The sequence below is a fragment of the Parasteatoda tepidariorum genome, chromosome 6, assembly GCF_982258835.1.
Source record: "Parasteatoda tepidariorum strain Cologne lab strain chromosome 6, Ptep-v5.0, whole genome shotgun sequence".
NCBI lineage: Eukaryota > Metazoa > Arthropoda > Arachnida > Araneae > Theridiidae > Parasteatoda > Parasteatoda tepidariorum.
The window spans coordinates 6384765-6411311 of NC_141760.1; the positions used below are offsets into that span (position 1 = coordinate 6384765).

Here is a 26547-nt window from a genome sequence, read left to right on the forward strand (position 1 = left end):
GCATTTTATAATGAAAATTAAGGGTAATTTGAATTTTTGAATTCCTCGAAATGTTACTTTTTTGTTTCGTACTTGTACTTTTACTAGTTACTTTTTAAAAGTAACATTCCCATTTATGCTTATACATAATATATTCATCGAAATATATTTAATCACTGTAAACAGTTTTAAAGCAACAAATTCTGTCTAAATATAATTATTCTATTACATAAAATTAAGAGCTATACGTAACTAATACAATTCCTAAGTTTGAAGACTTCAGCTTAACTAACAAATACAACCATACAAATTCGAAAATAATGAAAACTAAAAGGTACAAGATCGGAACTAATTTTAAATACTAAAATGTGTAGTAAATATTAATTTTAACTAGGATGTTCTAGCCATAACTAAACTCAGAGTAGCCTCTAGAACTAGTTATAAGTTATTCTATAACTTTCCACATTAAAATAAAGAGTAATTCTAGTATTTTGTAATGAAATATCTATAATTCTTACTGATTAGGTCGGTTATAAAATAAATAAAAAATTTAAATTAAAGTTTTTCTTCTGGTAGAATTTTTATTTGTGATCGAAAGAAATCATTAACTAAAATTAGAGTAGCTATTGAAACAAGTTTAAATTAAATTTTCTAAAACTTTTCAAAACAAAATCAAAAGTAATTCTAATATTTTCGAATGAAACAGTTATAATTCGTATTCATAAATATAAAAGTTATCTTACTGTTCTAGTTAAGTCTTACTGATAAGTAATAAAAGATATAAAAAAATAATTTCAAGCTTCTATTTTTGGTAAAGTTTGCATTTATGACTGACAAGAAACCATAAAACAAATCAAATTTTTTTAAATCAAAGTTAACTGGTAAGTTTGTAAATTTTAACAAAACTCAATGTTTCCACTAAAAATAAATTAAGTTACAACGTACTAAATTAAAAAAGTAATTTTAATATTCATAATGCAATTGCTAAAAATAAAAAATAAAAGTTTTTCTAAAAAAAGTTAAAAGTTCACTGATATAAGTATAACCATAAGTCTTAAATCAGTGAATATAGCTGATACAGCTTGTAATAATTAGAATATTTCAATTTTTATTAAGAGGTTGAATTAGACGCAGCTTATATTAAAATATTTAGTTTCTTGTAACTTTTACTAAATAAATATTAATTTTCTATAATATATTATTTACTTGAACTGCAAATGTATATTAATTATTTACATTTAAAATACAGAATAACAACCCATTGTGGGAAAAAACTCTATTAAAAGTCACATGAAGAATAAATTATCCTTTGCAATTTTTTTGATGGGTAAAAATATAATACTGCCCAAACATTAAAGATTTATTTGAATACAAAATTCATGCGGTAGCAAAAGTTAAATATTTATTTGATTGTAAAAGGCAAAACAATAAATGTTCAGTTTATTGTGTTTAAATAATTTAAAATTTGAAACGAATTTAACAAATTAATAAAACTTACCTTTGGAAACCTATCACCACTTGGACTTTTCGATATTTGTTTTTTATTATCAGAATTTGTAAGAAATCTTTGAACTCTGCAAACCCTAAAAAATGAAACATAAAATTTTGGAATTTAATATTATAATTATTTATTTACTATTTAAATCATGATTGATTGAATAAAAGTCTCAAGTAAATGCTTTTATTGATGTACATATTGCTTTTATTGTGTTGAATAAATGCAAGTAAATTTTAAAGCAAAAGCTATGGAGCAAATTATCCTTGAAATTGTCTAAGTAAGTGATTGGGTTAAAACATGTTGATTAATTTACAAGTTTTTTTGGGGGAATTTCAGACAAATAGTGCAATTTTTTTCTCCATTTTATTTTACTAAAAAAAATCAATAAAATTAGTAAATAGTAATATAAGTTGCTCAAAAATAATATTAGACACTTTTTTATTATTATAATTCTTAAATTTTTATTTAAGTATGATTAAAAATTTTCGTGCTTATAAGTCTTTTAAGCGTTTAAAATGTTTTTTAAATAGCGTGTAAAAAACACCAATTTTTCACGAAATATTAAATAAGCGATGACAATTGATTTGCAAGTTTTAGAATAGCAGTCAAGTTGATTTGAGTATATTTTATTTCAAACGCATGAAAAAAATAAATGAATTAAATTAAAAACGTAAAATAAAAAACTGGTACTTGAAAGAAGGAGCTTTAAATTTTTGATGATTTGCAGTCATGCTGATTTAAATTCAGTTTATTTTAGTACAAAATAAACAAATGAGTAACTAAATAAATTTAAAAAATATTATAAAAATATAAGAGTTACAGACGGCAATTAATATTTACGATTTCGATAAACTGCAGCTAAGTTAATTTAAGTCTATTTTATTTTAAGCGTGCAAAAAAATTAAGTAATTAATTAATAAACTAAGAGTTAAGTTAAAAAGGATGTGTAAAAAAAAAGGAGATTAATTTTAAAATTTTTGATGAATTGTTGTTTAAATATATTCTATATATTGCATTGTTTATGATAAGTTGACTTAAATTCTGTCTATTTTAGTTTAAAATAAATATATAAATAATTGAATAATGTTAAAAAATATTGCGTTAGAGATGCCAACGCTTTACGCTTTCAGTGAATTCCAGCCATATTAATTTAAATCTATTTTATTCTAAACGGTAAAAAAATAATAAAAAAATAAATGAATTAAATTAAAAACGTAAAATAAGAAATAAAAATAAAAATAATGTGTGCAAAAGAAAGCAATTAATTTTTAAATTTTTGATGAATTGCTGTAATGCTGATTTAAATTCAGTCTATTTCAGTATAAAATAAATAAATAAATAAAGTTAAAAAATGTTGCGTTAGAGATGGCAATTAATTTATACGAATTCGATAAACTGCAGCTATGTTAATTTAAATCTATTTCTTTTTAAGCATGCAAAAGAATTACATGATAAATTAATAAATAAAAATTAAAATTAGAAAATGTGTGTAAAAAAAGGCGATTAATTTTTAAATTTTTGATGAATTGTAGTCATGTTAATTTAATTTTAGTTCATTTTATTTCAGACAGGCAAATAAATAAATAAATAAAAACTAAATATTACATTGTGTAAAATAAGGAGTAAAATTTATGTTCCAAATCAATGGCAGTCATATTCATTAAGTCTAGTTTATTTAAAACGTTCAAATAAACAAGTGAATAAAAATTTGAAAAAATATTGCGCCGAAGATGACAAATAATTTTTAAGCTTTCAAAAAATTACAGTCATATAAACTCGTTTATTTTATTTTGAACGCATAGAAATATAAATAGAATTAAAGAATAATGATAAATAATAAAAACACCACTATCTTTCAATTTTTCTGATAATATAATCTAATAATATAATTTCCTAACTTAAAGTATAAAGTTGTTAGTAATTTTATTTGCAAAAACAAACTTTTTCATATGCTTTTAAAATATTTATAATTTTGCATTACATAATATTTATTTAGGATAAGTTAAATGTAATTTTCAAATATCTCACATGATTTCGATATTTATTACTTTTATGTTTATATCTAAATAGTATAAAATGAGATCATAGTAAAAAATATTTTTCAAATAAAAAAAATATATTTTTATTGAAACTCTTTTTTATTTTGCTATTTTTCAAAATGTGTACTTGGTAAAATCTAATGCCAGAAATCTATAATATAGACTTGGTCCAAATGTTGCGATATTTTTTAATTCATTTGGAGATAAAACTTTGGGATACTTTCAATCATTTTCATGCTAAAGCTATTTGCAGAAAACGGGATTTTAATTTTGTTACATGTAAGTATTTTGAAGAGACAATAACAGTTTTAATAACTTCATTTGAAATATTTGAGTTGCAAAAAGTGATAGCTTTGTATTTTTTTAAGATAAACAAAAGCATTATTTTAATTTTTACAAGGTCGGGAATTATTTTCCACTTTTGCAAAAAAAGAACTCAAATATTTTTACTCTCAAAGAGGATTTTTTTTTTGTGCTTCTTTTTTATTACTGGAAAAAAAATTTGTTTGAAGAATTATTTTTTCGATTAGTGCAAAAGAAAGCATCTGAATAAGTAGCGACTTTATTAACAACATTTATAATTCCGACTCTTCTAATCAGATTTAAAAGGAAATCGTTTTGCCGAAAAGAATAATTAAAATATAAAATCTAACCTGAATAGATTTTTTAGCTTTTTACTCGTTTATTTCTTTAAATTTTTTATGGTTTATTTTCTGAAATAGACAGAACTATTACAGAAGTTTTCTTCATGAAGAAGTTTTATGAAGAATGTAAGAATTATAAAATAAATTTTATGTAGGAATATACTGAAAACATTGCAAATGATTTCCTCTTTAATTTGGTTCGTTTATTCATTTCAAACTATTTCTGAAAATAAAAAAACTCGATTTGAAAAATTTTTAAATAATAATGATATTGAAAACTATAATTTTTTTTTAAAAAATATTTTAAGTTATTTGACTGCTATTGACTATTGAAAATAGAGTTTATGGATATTATATAGACAGTTTTGCATTGGCACATTTATAATTTATTTTGTTACATGAAATAGTGATCAAAACGTGAGTATATGTAAGCGATATCTGCTTTATTTTAAGGATATCTTCAATAAAGTAAGTTAAAATATCAACAGATTTTAATGACTATCAATGGAAAACAAAAGATTAATTTTATATTAATATTAATTTGTAACAGCTATAAGGCTGAGCCAGTTTAAGAAATTCTGCTTCTGTAAGGCTGATGCAGTTTGAGCCTGCTTCACAAATTAATTTTAAATACAGTATTTTTAGATATTTTCTATTATTAAATTTGTAACTTTTCCCTTTAAATCGGTGATGCAACAGTTGGGTGAAAATAAATATACATTGCTATATGTGAAAACTTTAGTAATTTGGTAATTTACTAAATGAAAAGAAATTATTTATCATGAATAAAAAAAAGAAATAGATATATATTGTTTTTTTTTATCATTTTGATTGATTTATTAACTATAAGACTCTGATTTAAATTTATCAATATGTAATTTGTAAACGCATTACCTAAATATATTCGTAATTTGTTTTTTTGGATAAAATTTTAAATGATTGGGATGAAATAATTTAGTATTGTAGTTTAAAGAAAATTTTATCATTTACGAATGCAATATTTAGGGACTTTAAAAACACGCAACTCAGTTTAAAATATCAAGCTGTTATAATACTTTTTGTTAAAATAACTTTTTGTGTCATGTGAACTTACTCCAATTTTTAATAACTTTCATTTGTCTAAAAAATTTTTAAAAAATTAAAAACTTCGCGCTACGGATGTAACACAATGTCAAGTTTGCAAAAGCCAGTTTCTAAATTTTAAGGAACTTTAAAATTATTAAAAGTTAATCAAAAGTGAATCAAGTGCACATTATACCGAGAGTTATGTAAAGCAAAAATTATTAGACTCATTTGAATATTTTTAAATTGAGCTTCATGCTTTTTAAAGTCTACAAATGTCTATTATTATGATTTTTTTTAACAGCATCTCTTTGATCTTCTATGAACGTGAAGAAACAAATTTCATTAAAGCTCAAACTTTATTAAAACTCATTTTTCATATATTTTACATCCTCACATTTATAGTTTTCTTTTCTTTGGTAAAACATTAATCCATGATAAAGCAACCGTTGGTGCAAAATTAAGTTATCTGTATTCGTAAAGTTATCTGTAACTTATAGTATTAAATATAATGTATTTTGTATTAATATACATCGTATTTATATATATACGTTGTAATTATATGCATATTGCTGTAGATATATTGGTGCAATAATAGAAAGTACTTCTTTTTGAGGATATATTCGTGTGAGCTGATGGAGAGATTATGTCTTTTTTTCCGGATTTCTATTAATTTTTTTAAAAATACTTTTCTTTTTCTCTTTTTTCATTGTTCTGTAATTTTTTTCCATGTTTCCTCCACATTTTATGTATATATATATATATATATATATATATATATATATATATATATATATATATATATATATATATATATATATATATATATATATATATATATATATATATATATATATATATATATATATATATATATATATATATATATATATATATATATATATATATATATATATATATATATATATATATATATATATATATATATATATATAGGGGAGAGTCGGATAGCACCGCCCAGCGGGTACCCCCGCCCACTGTCAATTTCATATGTATAGAATATTTTTTCAAGTCAATGGGCCATCGGACATTAATTGTTATATTAAAAAGAGATTATTTTCAAAGTTTCAAGTATTTGTGCAGCTGGTAACATGGTAAACAATAGTTTTGAAAATATGTTGAATACAGTAGTCATGAAATTAAGAAAAATTGGTTGAATGTTTCAATTAAACTTCATTTTAACACTAAAAAAATAATTTTTTCTATACATACAGCATTAAAGTATGTAGTCTTAAGTTTAATTTGCACAAAGAAGGAAGTTTGTATGTATAAAATTGTTCGAGTAATTACAAATTTACAAAAAAATTGGATTTCGGGTAGCCCCGCTCACATGAATGTCGGGTATCATCGCCCAATTTTATTTCGTCGATAAATGTACGGTTGCAATGATTATTATTTTATTGCTTCAAATTTGAATGTTATATGCATTTTTAACAACAAATATATGTTTTAATATTATATGAAACATAAATTTATATATTTAAAAATGAAAAATTAAGTATTTTTAAAATGTAATTGATCTATCCAAATTAAATTTAATATCAAATCATAAATATCATGATAAGCTATTTGCTTACTTATTTATTTTCACTTATTTGTAAACGAATCAATCTACAGAAGCAATTGAATGCAATCAAAATACAAAGTGAATTTGTAATTTTATAAGAAGTATTTTATATTAAGTTTATTAGAAGAGATCAACCAAATAAGTTTATATTGAAAAACAACTATTGTTATTAATTATTGTTACTTAAATTAAATTATTTTCGTTAAATATTTAATATAAATATATATTAATATTATAATATATTAATATGCATTAATAATGATAAAAAGTATGATATTTGTTGTTATTAAATGATAGAATTCACTAAAAGTATATAAATATGTAATAAATAAAATAATTTTGTGATAAAAGTGATAATGAGGTTTATCTATTGTCAATACATTGGTCATTCTCATTTACACCTGAAAAAATAGCCAAAAAACACAATTTTTGTAACTGGGCGGGGCTACCCGACACATTTTGAAAAGAGCTGAAAAACATGTTTTTTTAAATTTCTATTTTTTAAAGTTTAACTATTCTTTTGTGGGTTTATTCTTTTTGTATTATTTAATTAGATGATAAAACAATAGAAACATACAAAAATGTTGATTATTACTCAGTATTATACAGAAATATAAGCAATACTCCTTAAGAGGACGCAATACCTACCCTCTCAATACCAGCTGCTAATGCTTTTTCTATGGGAGCTTCATTTGCTAATAACTTTTTTGCATTTTGATATTTTGGAAAAATTCTCTCAGCATTTGAAACTTCATAGTTTACTCTAAGGTTTTATGAAATCATTTCTTGTTTTACCATAAATTTTAAATTATTAATGGAGTTTAAATATCGGTAATAGAGACATCTTCAAGAAATCCGTTTTTTATCAAAATTCATTCAGTAAATCCTTATTTTTGAGTTCACTTACTCGAACTATACATTTCAAGCTACCAGAAGAAATAACTAATAATTATTTTCTTCAATTATGAAATGTGTTATTAGGAAAGAAAGATGAAAAAATTCTTAAAAAAATTGAGAAAAGAGCCTAAACCACGCCTCCCATCTGTCCTCCCTTCATTTACCAATACGAGTAAAAGTTCTAGTGGGGTGGGATTTTTTGGGGGGTTAGGAGAAAAGCCTCTTTATTTTCTTTGAATAGTTGAGGGGTTAAATAGCCTTGGGGTCTTCTGTTGTGGTTGAAAACAGTTTTTATTTCATTCTCTTTCTTTAAAATGAGTTAGGATGGAAGACTTTCTTTCGAATTTTCTTATGTTTTTTATTATTATTTTTTCTTCTTAATTTTGGCAATAACAACTTATCAAAACATTGTAGGATAAATATATTTAATTAGTTAATTATATATATCAATTAAGCTAACAATAATTATGCAAAAAATTTTATGTAGCACTTTTAAATTCGGAGTTAAAAAATAGTAAAAATTTTAAACTTCGTAATTTAAATTATAATATTGTCATTAAATTTTTTTTAGCTTTATATAAGAGGTTAAAAATTGAAACTAGCAATATGAAATTTCTTTACTTAAATATCAGTCCTAAATTTCATAAAATTACAATAAATTTCAGAAAAGTCACATGTGGGTCTAATACTTTCCTAATTAAACTTGGCACCTTCAATTGGCAATTTCATAAAATTACTATAAATTTCAGAACAGTCACATGTGGGTTTAATACTTTCCTAATTAAACTTGGCACCTTTTTCTTTAACTACTTAAATAAAATTATCAACAATATTATTAAAGAGGATTTTTTTGGATTATCACTAATAATCCACCGATTTTAGAATTTATTAAACATAATAAAATTAATTCTATTGCCACTTATGATTTCCAAGATCTTTTCAATAGCATTCCCCTTTCTAAACTAAAAGATGCTCTTTTGAATTATTACTATGTTTTGAAAAAATCTTTAATTGCGATTTTGATTATTGGGAAATTCCAATTAATTTTTGTCTTTTCAATAATTATCTTTAAAATGTAAAAGATATTTTTTTTCCTAGTTGATGGAATACCGGAAGGACCTAACGTTTCATCTCTCTTAGCTAATTTTTTTTCGCACCAAAAAAGAGAAATTGTACTCTTAATATTAAATTTGTTTTTAGATTTATTGATGATTTAATTATCTTTAATTTTCATGAATATACTCTTTTATTTAATAATATTTACCCCTAGGAATTAACCTCGCTTCGTAATCATAATGATAGCTTTAATTTTTTGGATTTGGGTATTATAAAAGAAGAAAATATCTGCTTTGTTGCTCTATTTTATAAAGGAAATTATTTTTATTTTAAGGCAAATAAATTATTTGGAATTCTAATGTTCTTAAAAATATCTATTTTAATTAAGAATTAAAAGATTATGTAGTAATGTTTAGTTATCCAAAAAACAAATAGACAAAATTTGATTAAAAAAAACAATGGTTACCCAAATAAAGTAATTAAATTCTATATAAAAACATTAAGTTAATTGTATGTTATTGTGAATAAATTTACTAAAAAACTTCTTCGTTAATTTATACAATTTTTACCGTGTGCAAATCCATTTCGGGCAAATCCTTGGCTGAAATTATGTGCATAACAGGCAATTCATATTTCCTTCTCTCTCTCTTTTCTGTTTTATTTATTTTTTTCTTAAATAATCCGATATAATAACCGATATGTGATTTATATTTTAATTTCTTCACTAGCAAATGCTAACTATTTCTAAGCATCATATAATGTTACTCAGGTTTTTATGTTCGTAAATATAGATTGCTAGTTTTAAATATGAATATTATATTTTCCCATTTCGTAAATTTTCCTAACTGTTCAATAATAATGAGTTTTTCTGAAAATACGTTTCATTTTCTTTACAGTGCTAACAGAGTTAAATGAACATATTTTATTTTAGTATTTTCAAATCTAATTTTTATTACTGTGCAGCGTCACGTATATTTTTGAAAAGGAAATTTTTTTCCCCTGTATAATTTGTTTTATTCACGTTTTATTTTCCCATTTTCAAATCTCTGCCACTATTTAGCATTATGTGTTTATTCGAAAAGATACTTCTTGACTGTGTCAATAAATTTTATGATCCTTGTAATACTTCCACATTTGCAAATTCTAATTATTTTTTAGTATATTTCGATGATTTAAAATTGACAGGAAAATGTTCACTTTAAGAAAATAAATGTTTACTTCAACTTTCAACTACTACAAAATGCCCATAATTAGCATTGTATTATTTACTATGCCAATTTTACCTTTAATTAACTTTTTGATATTACATTCCTTTTTTCCATCTGTGATAAAGTAAGAGTTGTGCTCTTGTTTTTAGCCCTCATTTTGTCACCATATGTAAACATAATAAATATATTGCAATTATACATTTCTTGTGACTCAAGTTATACTGTTTGTAATGCGCATACACATGTAAACTATTTATATTTGCTCTATTTTGTAATTTATGTTTTTTATTTTTTCCTTTTTATGTTTTTATTTTGTTTATACGGAAGTAGAAGATCGGGATGGTTATAAATAAAGATTTTTTATGCTTTTAATTAGAGAGTTTTTTTAATTGCATGCTTTGCCCACAAAATTGGAATTTTTTGTAATATTACAGTCTTTTTCTCTATTTTTGATTTATTTTTGTGTTTGCGAAGTTCTGCCATATGTCTACAAACTTATCTGCGTTATAAATAAGTTTATATTTCATTACGTAAATAAGAAATACATCAAAAAAGTAGTTCGAGAAAAATTTTTTCACTAAATTTAAACCCCCAAAATAACACAATGACCATTTTTTTTTTTAAATATAGTGTCTCTTAGCTTTTATATGTATCTGTATGAACAGGTGTGTGCTCATAGATACACAATTAAAATGAAAGTAAAGAATTCAAGGTGTGATCAACACAAAATTTAAAAACTGTAGAGAACAAAGTAGAATCACAGAAGAAAAAAATCTAGGGGAAATTTTTTTTTAATTCGTTGATTATCAAACTACACGCTAACAGATGTTTCATCTGAATTCCATATTTCTGAGGCTGAAGTAATATGGAACATGTGGTGAAAATTCACTTTAAAAAAGGAGAGCAAATAAATAATACTAGAATACAAAAATAAATAATACTCAAACAGAAATTTTAATAATTCAAATGGAGATTGAAATGTATGAAACAGAAAAGCATATAAAATTATTGAAACGGAAAAAAATAAAAAATTATTTTTGTGTAAAAATATTTTTTTTAAAATTTTCTTTTTCCTTTGCACAAACACACATCCATATTCCAATATACGTATGTGTCTTAAACTATTAAAAATGAAAGGAGAAGAATTCTCAGACAAATACAAAACATAAACTTCAGCAAAATTACAAAGCAATATAAATAAATTATAAAATTTATTGAGAAATTATTATACTTATTTACAGAAAATAAAATTTTCCCGGATGGTGAATGTAAGTTTAAAAAAGATACATCAAAACAAAAATTTTCTTTGATGCAACCTAAAAAGCGTTTGATTTTTCTTTTATCATATTTTATAATTAATTCTTATTTTTTTTATTTTTAAAACTTTTTATTATATTAGTATAAGTTTTAATAATTTCTTTAATTCTGCATTATGACTTAATAAATTGCCTACGTTTTAATAAATTATGTATTTTTCAGAATTTTTTTAATTATATTTCTTCATATATTTGCAGCTCAATATAATTAGCAGTTCTAGCTCCGATTATTAAAACTAAGTTACTTTAATTAATTCCACACACATTAATAAAAATTTATATTCTTCTTGGTGTTTTAATTTGAAACGAATTAATTGTAAGATATAAGTAATCTCCATTATCTTGTAAACACCTATTTACATACAAATAAATAGTTAGAATGTCTATTCTGGATATTTCACAACGAAACTAAGAATGGGTTTAAAAATAAAAGACCGCGTACCCGGAATCACTTTTCGAAACTAATGCTTATATTGTTCAGTTTTGCTAAGGAAGGATGGGATAGTTTAACTGACCCTATCATATATCACTGTCACTGTACCAATTCACTGCTCCCTCAAAGCGACGCCCCCAAAGTGTGACTATTACAACTCTGATTTTGCCAATTCCGGTTTTTTATCTGGGTAAGGCGTCCTCTTAAGTGAGCGGGGCTACCCGACTCTCCCCTATATTTAAAATGTGGAGGAAACATGGAAAAAATCTGTAATTTTCCTTTGTTTTATATTCATTTTGAACTTATAATGTATTTATATATAGACATGTTGTATTTATATATATTAAATATATTTTGTATATATGAAAATTTAATCAACGTTGTATTTTTAATAATAATGTAAAAATTAAATGATAGCTTCCTATTTTATTATTTATTTACTTATTTTCTTTTCCTTTGAAAAATGATAAGGTTCTTACTACTCTATAGCATTGAACTGTAGAGAAATACAGTCTAACATACATTTGGAATTTGTTTCTTAGATGATTTGTTTGATAGATGAAGAAAAAATTGGAATAAAATAAACATGCGCTGTATTTATTAAAACTTCATTAAAGTGGTAGTTTTCTAAATGAACTAAAATCATTAATCATGGAACAACGATAAAATGATAGTTTCATTATTAAAATTTTTTTAACTATAAGTCACTGACCCCCGATGACATTCAATTTTATCTACATTACAATTTGTATACATTTTGCAGTCTCACATTCGTAATTTGTTTCCTTGGGTACAATAAGCACCATGTTTCGAAATTTATAGCTATTTTGGAAGGAAATATTTAACTAAAGTAAAAATGAAATGATAGTTTCTTATTCATTTCTCATTTTGAGAAGGAAAAAAAGCTGTGTTGCTGTTTTGTATTAAAGCATTTTGTAGTTATTTCTTTGGATAGCTGCGGGAATAATTGGGGTAAAATAAATATTAGCTGAATTTATGAAAACCGAATGCATGGAAATTATTAATCATGGAGCAAAAAAAATTGATAGTCAATTCTTATTATAGTTTTTTTTTTAATAGTAATGAGTCTCTGCCAATTTATGGCATTCAACATCATTTAAGTACAGCTAATATGCTTTTTAAATTCCCCAATTTTCAGCTTTTTTCGTTAGATGAGGGGTGCAACATTATAAACAAAAATATATCTTCTGTATTTATGAAAACTTTCTTAATATCGTTGTGGTAAAATAAATATTTGCTGAATTTATGAAAACTTAACTATTAAGTTAACCGAATGAATGGAAATTATTAATCATGGATAAAAAAAAAATCGGTTCTTTATATTATAGATTTTTTTTTAATAATGATAAGACCAATTTATGGCATTCAACATTATTTAAGCACTGCTTGTATGCATTTCAAATTCTCTCATTTGCAACTTTTTTCTTTAGATGAAGGGTGCAAAAGTATAGGCAATGTACTGTATTTATGAATTTATGAAAGTATGTATTTATGAAATTATGTATTATGAACAGTATGTATTTATGAAATGATGCATTATGAGCAGTTTGCATTTATGAAAGTATGTATTTATGAAAGCATGTATTTATGAAAGTATGTATTTATGAAAGCATGTATTTATGAAATAATGTATTATGAGCAGTATGTATTTGTGAAAGTATGTATTATGAACAGTGTGTATTTTTGAAAGTATGTATTATGAACAGTATGTATTTATGAAAACATTCGTAACATAGTAGTTCATCGAATAAACTAAAATTATCGACCCTGAAGTAGGAATAAAATGACATTATATTCCATTACTATCATTATTTAATAACGATAATTTTTATCATTTTATGGCATTTAACTGCTAATATATACAGTTTAAAAATGTTTAACAATTTAACATATACATATAAATTATTTCTTTGCCTTGATGAACCAACGATGAGGCATAAAATATGTGTCCTGTGTCTTATGAAAATTATAATCGAATGAAACTTTTTAAATGGATCCTTCTTATAAGTCACTTGTTTATTGACTTTCAAGCCTTACTTGTAGCACTTTCATATTGGTCATTTTGTATCATCTTAATGCATTGCACTTTTATATTGGCCAGCTGCCTTGGTGAATCATAGGAAAAATTAATTTTTTCAAACTACAGTCTACAAAATTCACATATTTTGATGATTTTCTTTATTAGGAACTTTATTTACAATTTGTTACTTTAGATGGCGTGAACAACCAAAACGCGTAAAATACATTCGATACTTTTTTATTAAAATTTTATAAAATGCAACTAAAATTGTGGAAATTATGTATTTCAAACCTAAGTCGCATACTATTATAATATTCCTTACATATTCTCCTTGTGGATATTTTGAACGCATTTTTCATGGCAGTACTTTTTTTAGATAAATATTAATAAAGATGATAGATAGTGATATGATATTTCGATAAATATAGAAAAAGCTGATAGTTATTCCTGCGATGCTTCGATGGATATTAATATTATGAAAGATAGTAATATGAAAAAATGCTAAAATGATGAAGTTTCTTTAATCATTATTCGAAAACATGGTAATTATTGCTTGTTACTATTATTTATATGCATCACTACAGCTAAATTTATAATGATTTTACAATTCTATCTTAATTTCATAACAACCATAAAGCTTAAATTATCTTAAAGATATATTTTTCAATATAACATTTAAAACATGCATAAAAATATAACCTAAGTAATTAAAGTAATTGCGTGGAAAAAGTTTTAGAATGTTAATCGTTATTTTTAATATTTTAATGCTTTAGCAGATTGAAATAATTTTTTTAATGTTTTTAAAATAAAATAACCAGTTTAATAGTATTTTAGAAAACAAAAAATATTTGCGATGCAAAAGTAGATGACAATTTAGTTAACGTTAAATTATTATTATTTTCATATTTTCTACGGTACATTTGTTTTTCTTAACAGAAAAGGGTTTTGGAAAAAGTTCAAATGATCGAAATAGATAACAATAGATAATATTATAGATAACTTTTAAATGTAAGGAGATATATCTTTCAAAATAAAAAATATATTAGCAGAAATACACATATATGCTCAAAATGTAAAATTTAGAGGTTAAAATACAAATAAAACATTATTTTATCGTCACTTTTGATTTGACCCTTGAACCTTTTTTAAAAGTTTTATAAAAATTCTACTTATTTTGACATTTAACATGCTCACGTATACTAAAATGCTCACTTTATTTAAATTGTATTAAAGTCATTGTAAGGTAGTTTCAGTAAAGATAAATAGGTAATTTATCTGCATTTTAACAATGCGATGCTACCACTTTCAATATACTTTTAAATGAATTAAAAGAACTATTTTTCGAATTCAAATATAATTTAAATGCATGGGATATGAGGGAGAAATAAAATATTTAACTGAGCAAACTCTCAAAACCATCATACCAAAAAAATTTAATTTAAACTCATAACTTAAAACCACTGCTTGATATAAACATTCCATTCATTATTAAATTTCAATTTTCGAAATCACGCACAAGTTCGAAATGTCACTAAAAAAAAGAGGGAGATTTTTTTAAAGGGAAATTTAAAATTCGCTTGATTTTAATACTCTTACCATGTTAATAACAGAGTCTCTTTCATTTTATAATAAATGCAATGTAATATTAGTAAAAGGTATAGGGGCTATGCACAAATGAAAAAAAAAAACGCATTATACATAATCATTTATTCCTATTTTAGTATGTAAAGTAAAGAGTATGTAAAACGATCCGCGGTTCTGGGGGGGGGGGACTTAACGCGAAAGACATTTCGAAACTGAAAGGAAACAAATTCTTCAATGCCAAGAAGAAAAAAAAAAGTACATATATTCAAGAAATGTTTTAGAAGAGGCGGCTTTAGGCGATTTTCTTCTTTTTCATCCAAGAGAAACTCTTCGAAGAAAAAGGGTTGGTTAAGGGGTGAGGGGGAATGAAATGGATAGCACAAAATGCAAAGTGGAAAATAAGGTTTCATATTCAAGTGGGTTTGGTGAAAAAAATATTTTTTGAATATTTCTGAAGCTCTTACACCCCCTCCCTATTCCCCGAGCATTAATATCTTGAATGCTTTACAATTTTTTTATATTCTCAAATCGAAGATGTATCAAAATTAAACACTTACGTTGCACGTACAATTTACTTTTATATTGGTTTTTAGAAATTGATATCATATTTAGTAAAACAGCAATAAAAAAGTATGGTTAGAAATATTAATGTATTGAATGAAACTCTTGTGGATGTATCTCTGAGCATAATTATAAATTCCTGTCGTGATTGGAAAAAAAAAATACAGTCAGGAGTTTAAATATGTAATTCATTAAACATTAAAAGTTAATAATTTATTTAAAACAAACGGGGAAATAATTCCTCTGATCATGAAAAATGATTTTCAAATGAATCAATTTTGCATCAACAGTAGGAAAACATCAAACATGCCTCTGGAGAAGGAAGTGGATGTAAGAATTAAATGATTATGAAAACTATTGTATATATATATATATATATATATATATATATATATATATATATATATATATATATATATATATATATATATATATATATATATATATATATATATATATATATATATATATATATATATATATATATATATATATATATATATATATATATATATATATATATATATATATATATATATATATATATATATATATATATATATATATATATATATATATATATATATATATCATTACAACGTATATATTAATACGAAATCCATTATATTCAATACAATATGCACCGGTTAACTTCTTTACAAATACAGATAACTTAATTTTGCACCGACGGTTGCTTTATCATTTTTAAATGTTTTACCAAAGAAAAAGAAACTACAAATATGAGGATATGAAATGTATGGAAAATAAGCTTTAATAAAGTGACCGATATCGATAGGTCCTTTTCATGTAATACCCACTTTTTGCAATTTTTCTTCTTTTTTAAATTATATATTTTTTTAAAAAAATAATTCATATCAGAAATAAACTACGGCTATAAAAAGTTAATTTAACAATAAAAATAATGTAAATATGTGACAAAATTTAGTTAAACAATCTGACTCTTTTTAAAAATATATTTGGGGTGACAAAATGCATTTAATGTATAGGTTACTGTGAATGATAGAAATGAGTGGTTGTTGACTTCTACCGGTGACTGTTGACAATCCCATAGTCGCTTTGGTAAATGTCCAAGATATATACTAGACCTAGTTAAGTGCCACTGCCCGGTATGCCCTACATTCATGTTTTTTAAGGTTCAGTGCCACTGCTCGGTATGCCCTACATCAGTGTTCTTTTAAGTTCAAGTGCCACTGCCCAGTATGCATTTAAGCGGTACTCTGAACACTGATGTTTCCCCTACTCTCTTACTGAAGAACTCACCTTCCACGTGAATCTTTCCACCACAAATTGATGGATTCTGAAGGATCAAAATTTTGAATTGAGAGAATGGACATTTTAATGAAATTTCTGTTCACCAGAGTCTCTACATTAAAATACTTTTATCATTAAACAATTAAAAAAAAGAACGGAAAAAAGTAACCGGTTGTTTATTTAAGTGACCGCTTTCTTTCTTTTTTTCTTTTTTTCTCGCCACGTGGTGAGTGGCTACTTACAGGTCTATCGACAACTATACTAAAAAAAAATCAGTTCAATGTTGGACCCATATAGTGGTACTTTGAACCATAGTAATCTGAAAACTTGCTCAAACTTTTATAAGGTATTTAAATGTACCGTTCACTTTGAATCATTGCATCATTTAATCAGTTTTAAGATGTGCGGGGTAATATGATGGCTGAAGTTAGCACCCTATGAAATATTGCAGCAAATTTGAACAAAATTACGGTTAAACGAGCTCGAGAATTTGTAATAGTGTATGAATCCTTTTATTCATAGAATAATAAACATTAAAAAACTAGTTATTACTATATAATAAAAAGTGAACTGTGGAACAACTAAAAATACTTTATGTATTTATTTATATTAGATAAGATAAGGGTGTTATCAAAGTTAAAGTTATATATTCGATTATGGTAAAAATTTTACATTTCAATATAATACATTTAATGTAATACAATTTTAATTTCTGTTTCATCAATAGTTCCTTTTTTTTTTGAAAAAAAAATAGTTATTATGATCTAATATTTCAAACAAGGTACCATTTGCGGTGCTTGCATACATTTTACGAACTAATCGTAGAAAATAGGAGTAAAATTTCTTTATATATTTGAAAAAGATGAATTAAGATTATTCTAAGCACTTTCCGATATTGTGCTATTTGTTTCCTTGGAAATATTTTACAAACCGATTAAAGATCAAATGAAAACTTTGCTTGACATTTTTCTATGAAGCTTCTATGAGTGTGACTTGTTTCAATATCGCTAATCGAAATAACTAAGATTACGGTCAAAATTTCAAACAAGAAAACATATGTGATGTGTGTAAACTATTTACAAACTAACAAACTAACATCTTATGAGCTAGATTTCGATTTCAATAACAGTAAATAGCTATCTAGGATTTAGGCTGCCAGGTTTCCATTCGTAATTTACAAATGTAATTTGTAATTTGCAGATGCAAATTTTTCACAAAATATTGAAAGATCTAATGAGTTAGATTTTTTATAGCTATAAGTAGATGAATTCAGATCATTAGTAAATTCTCAGGTATAGTGCTAGTATCAAAAACAGAAACTTTTATTGAATTAATCAAGGATCTTACGAGATAGAATTTTGTTTCACTAACAGTAGCTGAAAAAAAATTGTGAATGCGATCAAGTTTCCAACGAAAGTACCATTTGTGGTTTATACAAACTTTTTGCAAACTAATAAGAGAAGTAATAAGTTAAGAATTTTTTATAGCTACAATTAAAGTAGATGAATTTAGATCATTAGCAAATTTTCATTTATAGTAGTACTAGCAAAAGAAAAAGAAAGTTTTATTTAACTAATTAAAGATCTTATACGTTTATTACGAGCTAGGTTTTCGTTTCGCTAACTGTGATTTGAAAAGTATCGTTTGATTACTAATTAAATTTCCTGAAATTATACTACTTGGATCGAGGAAAACTTTTTACACACACAAAGCACCAAATAAAACTAACACAAAAAATTTCATGAACAAGATTTCTCCTTTAAAATAACACCAAATAAAAATATTAATTATAATAAAAATCCGACACATTTTACCCATTTGCAGTGAATACAAACTTTTTATAAACTAACAGAATAAATTCTGAGCCACATTTACTTTCGATAAAGGGGCTTATTATCATCATCAAAATTTTCCAACAAAATACTGTAGTTGTTTATACGAACATTTTATTAACCAAAGTAAAATATGATACTAAAGTTGTTTTTAAATAACAGAAGTTAAAGAATAGTTTCTAAATAGGCTGGTATTGATGTTTATGCACACTTTTTACCAACCACTTGAAAATAGTTATGTAATGATTTCTTTTTTATCAACAGCAATTAACAAAGATTAATTAAGATTACAATCACAGTTTTTAGATACATTGCATTTTGTAAGAAATCAATATTTTCACTAACAATATTTATAAATTATTTTATTTTTTGAAGTCCTCAGCTTTTTTCCTCCATTACCTCTATTAACGAAAAATAATCTTATATAATCTATGCTCATTTCTGTCAAATAAAAACACCAATTTTATATTTAAGAGTGTTATATAGTATTTAAGTACAGACATAATATTGAAACTGATATTTTATTTTAAGCATTTGTTTCAAGAATTCATAATTATTAAAATAAGAAAGAATTGTTACATATTTTGCGATTATTCTGAAATTTTCAATATTTTCACTGACAATATTTATGTAATATTTTATTTTTTGAAATCATAATCCTTTTAAATTTTTTCTATTACGACCATTAAAGAAAAATAAGCTTATAAAATCTATGCTCATTTCTGTCAAATAAAAACAGCAATTTAATATTTAAGAGCGTTATATATTTTCTAAGTACATACATAATAGGGAAACTGTTATTTTATTTCAAGCACTTGTTTCTAGAATTCATATTAATTAAAATAGGCAAAAATTCTTACATATTTTGAAAATACCTATTCATGCTCTTTACAGTACTTTCATAAACGTCTGTATATACACATTTTTGGTAAGAATCTGTTCTTGTTGCTTTCATTTATACTTTTTAGGTACAGACAAAATTGAAGCTGCTATTTTATTTTAAGCACTTGTTTCTAGAATTCATATTAATTAAAATAAGTAAAAAGTCTTATATATTTTGCACATAGTTGAAAATACCTCATCATGTTCTTTACAATATTTTCATAAACGTCTGTATATACTCATTTTTGGTATGAATCTCTTCTTGTTGCTCTCATTTATAGTTTTTAGGTACAGACAAAATTGAAATTGCTATTTTATTTTAAGCACTTGTTTCCAGAATTCATATTTTGATACTAGAATATTTATACAATATTTTATTTTTCGAATTCATAATTTTTTATTAATTTCCTCCATTACCACTATTAAAGAAGAATAAACTTAAAAAAATTTATGCTCATTTCTGGCCAATAAAAACTCAATTTTATATTTAAGAGCGTTATATAGTATTTAAGTACAGACATGATATTGAAACTGCTATTTTACTTTAGTACTTGTTTCTAGAATTCATATTAATTAAAAAAAAGAAAAAATTCTTACATATTTTGAAAATACCTATTTATGCTCCTTACAACATTACATATTTTTGCTATGAATCTGTTCTTGCTGCCTTCTGCGCAAAGTTATTTTTTTAATTCTAATACTAAGGTCCTTTAATCAATATAATTCAGATGTCAATGTTTTAAGTACTTTATAAATGATTTTTTTTTTTACTTCCGCAGAGAATTATTATCACAAAGAAGAATGAAATTTAGTTGTTTGATACAAAATTAACGTTTTTAATGTGTTCGAAAAATGTAAGTGCTCACATAAATTGTGTAGAACTATGTGGACGTTCTATTTTCGCCTTAGAATATGAAAGAATCAGAACACTGCAAGATCACACGCCTGCTTTAATTTTAATTCCAATTTTATTTCATAATAAGTCCCAAGTTGAAAAGGGGATTAATGGCTTAATATGTTACTATTTTACTTTTAGTTGCGATTTTGATGATCTTGAATCATTGATTTATTTTATAATAACAATTAACTAGTACAACTAGCTAGTAAACTAGGATAAATAGATAATTAATTCAAATAAAAAGTAAACTAGGTTTAATATTAATTTTATTCAAATCCGAACATCACGGAAAGCAATATACTACATTTTGCATTCTATAACAACTACAAAAAAACGTAACTTGTAATTTGAAAACGTATCTTACTTAATAATTTTTTTATTCTTTTCGAATTTAAAAAACAAAATACACAAAATTAATAACAATATAAACTGTGTTCAATTTTAAAAAAGAACACCTCATTTTTCTATTTTATTTCGTACTAACCTTTACTAAATTATTGTTAAAATATTACTAAATTTAAATATTATAGATCCAAACAAATATGATAATATTTTCCGGCTTTTGTTAAAAGTAACTTTAAAGCAATTTTGTTACTAAATATACTTTACAGAAAGTAGGTTTCTTTGAAAATAAGGTTTACCTTTCAAAAGACTAATTACACAAACCGCTTTCATCTGTCACATTTTTTAAATTTTATAATTGCTATTTAATTGAATTTGCACGACAAACTAAAAATATTGAAACCTTTAGAAGTGAAAATACTGTTAAACGCTTATTAATAAAAAAAATAATGCATTTAAGAGTAAAGTGAAATTAATAACATTACCTAAAACACATTTTTCTAATTTTGTATGTTAATATCCAAGTGAATAAGTTGTGTTTGCAATTAACTGTTGTAATTTTAACGAGATTTTGTTAAAGAATCGCTATTTTTCTAATTTAATTCAAAATCAAATTGCGAATAGAGGGACATTTAATATATTTTAGACCAATTAAAAGCAAGCATAATATTAGAAATAAGTGGCAGAAAATATTAAAATTTGAGCATTTTTTTGTTTATAAAAGAAATATTTGAAACTTTTTATGTAACATCAAACATATCAATGTAACACAATTATTCACAGCCTTCAACATTGATTTATAGCTACAAAATTTTCAAGAGAAAAGGGAAAATTAAATGATACTATTTAAATGCCGCTGTTGCAAAATAGAAAAGAAATAAAAAAGAAAACATCATAAAGTGGAAAACTGTTACGAATTGCTATGCTTGGTATGTGTTATATGCATTAACAGCACTCTAAACTAAGCAATCGTATTGAAAAATACATAGTAGTCTTTTTAAAAAATTACATTTTATTTTAATGAAAATTTTTCGCTTAAAGAATTTTAATGAAAAATGTATTGAATTCAGATAACAATAAAGTCAAAAAAATGATTGATAAAAGCTAAATTTTTTGTATCAAGTAAATGTAAATTTAATTCTTAACAATACATATGATTGCATTCTTCGAATTAGAAATTATAGCATGTTTAGCTTTAACACTATTGAAAAGTTTAATGTTTGCTTAATTTTGAAAATGTAATGATCATATTGACCAAACTAACAATAATATTGTTAACATTAATATCGTTCATAGTAATATTATTTACATTAGTGCTTACATACATTGTTTATGTTAGTGTTGTTTGCATATACTGTGTACATTCTTATTAACAATGCGTATTATTCTCATTAAGTGTATTATTCTTATTAACAATATTACCAGTATTCAAGTTAACAATTAATACATTATTAAAATAAACTATCATGACGTCTTCGTTTACAATAACTATTAAATTGTTTATATTTTTTAGCAATAATTGCATTACTCAAATTATTGTAAATATCATGTAATTTATTTCAAAATTTGATTTATGTTGAATTTTAAGTCACGTCTAAGTTCATGTCTTGCCGTTATCATTATTTGAATCATATCACGCAATTATCATTCATATTTCTATTAACGTTCAATCATATAGCAGTTTAAACTAATCATGATTAACTATGTTTTATAAATACTAAATGAAAGGAACTGTAAAATTTTTCATCGATTCCATAAGTAGCAAGAAAAATTATGAATGCTATAGCTACATTGATCATTTTACATTGCTAGTTCCATAGACTTATGTCTTAAAAAATTATCTAACGATGGGTGGATAAAACGTATGTAAAATAGGAAAAGCATTAAACTATTCATGAGAAAATGTTAAAAAACATTTATATGATATTGTATAATTAATCGTGATTCCTTTTTAATTGTTATGGTTTTTAAATAAAATCTAATTATCAAAACTAAATTTTAGTATATTTTATTGAAATTAATAGTTATAGATAAAAATTTATTAGATTTAGTTTGCAAGAATAAGCTGCACATTTTTGCGCATTTTATAATTTAAATCCAACTATTCCCATTTTATTGGACATGGAGAAGTAAATAAGTAAATAAATAATTTAAATATATCTTTTCACCTACTTCTTCTGCAAAGAAAAAGACTAAAAAAAAATGAAAAATCTACACATCCAAAATTATTTAAAACCAAATTTCTTTTTTTAGAAAAAACTTTTTTTTAAACTTGTATTTAAATTAACGAACCATAAAAAAAAAAAAAAAAAAAAAAAAAAAAATTGCCAATTTTTTTTAACAATTTTACTTTTTGAGAAAAAAAACATAATTTGGGTTTAAAAGCCAAAGGAATTAGTTTCTGTGATTTAAAAGTTTATTTTAATAAAACCGATAATGAGCTACCAAGAGTTATAAAGGATCTAACCTATAAATTATAAACTTTTTTGCTAATTTTGGCTCTACCATTTCTTACAATATTAAATTTTTGTACCATTCACAAATCACTCATATTTTTCAATAGTATTGATAGTAATGAACTTGAAATGAATTTATATCTTGAGGAGAGGGTAAAAGACCTTCAAACATCTTATATATTATCCTTGTAATACATAATACTATGAATTATTTTATTATTGTTTAGACATAGGTAAGAGTTCGTAATTCTAGCCTTAAAAAGCTAGTTGCAGTTCTGCCATTTTCTTGAACGCTGCATTCTAATGAAGGTAATGTTTTGAACTCTTGAACAAAAAATTATTATAAAGTAAGATTACAACAAAAATTACTTTACTCTTATTGTTTTAATTCTGAACTGAACTGAAAGTTGTTGTTTGAAATTGTTGTAATTATTTTATTTTAAAATACTTGCTTATAACAGAGTTGTACTTGATCGAATTAAACTGTTTGTGATGGGGTCATACAGAAATACTAAGTAAGTGCACAATTATATACCTGATACATTAATTATAGGATAGACATAATTAATTCACTTCATTACATCAAAATGTGTTTTTACAATAAAATTTTATTTTATTTTATTTTATAACCATCGTTGAACAGCCGACCCAAGTTTTGGTTTCACGACTGCTAATGTTCAACTCGGTAGCTTTGTGATTGGGTTCCAATCCGGAAAACAAGAAAAATCCTCTGAATTCAGCATTGGGAGAAATTTACCTTCGTGGAGGACTTTTTTGATGGACATTTGCGTTACATAGAGATCATGAAAACCTCTCACGGTTAGCCTGGCGGCAAGAGATATCTAACCTATGATTCGTCTACCACTGAGGATATTTTAGTTCAGCACCGAGGTTGGTGTGAGCAGGGTGCAGAATTCGTATCGACCAGACATCGCTGGGATTCGAACCCGGTTTACCTCATTGGAAGGCGAACGTTCTATCCCCTGAGCCCCCACGGATTCATACAATGAAATTAAAAAATATACTTGTTTAGCTAATTTTTAAAATTATTTATTCTTTTATTATTATTATTTGAAAATTTAAAGTCTTATATTGTCGGTTTCTGAATGAACTAAAAATTAAGTAGATAAATTGGTATGAACTTCATATTAAACATATTTTTGAGCTCATTTTGAAATTATTTTTTATATTTTACTTCAGGTACACTGTAAAAAATTCTAGATCAAACTATGGTAAAAAGTACCGGCACTCAATGTGGTGTTACTCTTTACAGTAATTATTAACGTAAAATCACTGAATCGCTAGTATTAGTGTAATAATATTACTGCAAAATTTACAATATAATATTTTAGGATAAAAGTGGATTTCTCGGATCATGCACCTAAAGTGTCGGTACTAAATACCGTATTTTGATCTGGAATTTTTTACAGTGTAAAGCAAAAACGCAGTGGCTTGTAAGTAAAAACAAAGCGGAAGACTGAAGTTACAGTAGAAAGTAATAAAAATTAATATAAAGCTGTACTAGGACACAAAATTTTACCTGGGGTTATTTTTGCTCAAATATTTCAAAATTTTTAAATGTTTTATAATTTTTTTTTTTTACGATTCAAAATTATTATTTTTCTTATAAAATTCTTAGTTTCAATTTTATGAAGTACGTATCAAAGTATGAATATTCCGTTTGATTTACAATTTTAGATAGCATTTAAAGATCAAAAATATGAATTTTTTAAAATGTAGTTCAAAATGTAATTCAATTGTAGTTCAATTACAATCTCGTTTTTTCTTTCTTTTTCACTGTTAGGAAGTCAGGTTTTCATGGTATTGTTTTCCGGTAAAATATTTTTGCATCCTAAATGTTTTAAAAGAGTTGTTTCTTTAAAGTAATTTTGATATTTTACCTTATAACGTTACTATTTTAAAGTAAGCTTATTTAAGTTGGAGTCTAAACTTTAGAACTACTTTTTGTTGGTGCAAATTACATCTACATACTATTATAAATTACAGATATAGAGATTTGCTAAACGGTTAAGAACCATTATTAACGACAATTGGATTTAATATATCAACCTTTTTAGAAAGAAAAATATTAAATAACGGTTGGGGTACTCATCAAATTTTTTATAACAATATACTTTTCACTTTAAATGTTATTTTAAAAAATGATTATTAAGCAAAATTATTTATTTTTGCATATCATGAGAATAGAATTAGGACTATGGAAGTACGGGCACAAGCGTAAGCAAACAGAATTCTTTTTATTGCATATAAATGTTTAGTGCGCTGACCGGAGTGTAGGGGTCAGGGAGCTGACCTCACCTCAGAAAATTCCTGGATTCGAATCCCGGACAAGGCATGAATGTTCTTTCATTCTCTGTACTATATGTCTTTACTGTGAGAGCAATGATTGCCCAACTAATATGGTGCCCCTGAAAGAGTAGCCAGCAAATCTAGTGGGCATTGGAAAAAAATTTGAGCAAATAAATTTCATAAAAAGAAAAAAAAGAACCGGTTTACGCCAAGAGGCAACAGTGTTTTTGAAGCAATCATCGGAATTGGTGAACGACAGCAAACAGGTGGACTTAGCCCTTCAGTTTAAGAACATTATTACAATAAATGGCGTCGTAACAATAGCTGCGATAGTTTAAAATTTAAAAACAATGGAACAGAAATAGGAACGCTAAAAATATTCCTTGCTTGATCAAATAACAGCAAAAGAAGCCTTTTATTTTGTATTGCTATTTTCGGCATGTTTCAATACATTTTATATTCGAATTTCATGTTAACTCAGAGACAATATGCAACGCCCGCGTTAAGCATTCGCCACCTCACCGAATGCGATAAAATTGTGTTTTGGCGAATGATTTTAAAAACTCAAAATTTTCAAAGTCAGTTCATTCGAGCAAATTCAACTTTACCTCAAAATTATGTCAAAATGATTTTTTCTAAACAAATCAAT

The 26547-nt window shown here is 24.7% G+C and overlaps 1 protein-coding gene across 1 annotated transcript in view; it reads right to left on the bottom strand.

Annotated features, from left to right (window-relative positions):
* Positions 1-26547, bottom strand: part of LOC107452896 (uncharacterized) — a 183938-nt gene that overhangs the window by 64551 nt on the left and 92840 nt on the right. The window contains exon 3 of the mRNA XM_087165357.1: positions 1478-1562. Coding sequence (XP_087021483.1) covers positions 1478-1562 — 85 coding nt within the window. The remainder of the gene's footprint in view (positions 1-1477; positions 1563-26547) is intronic.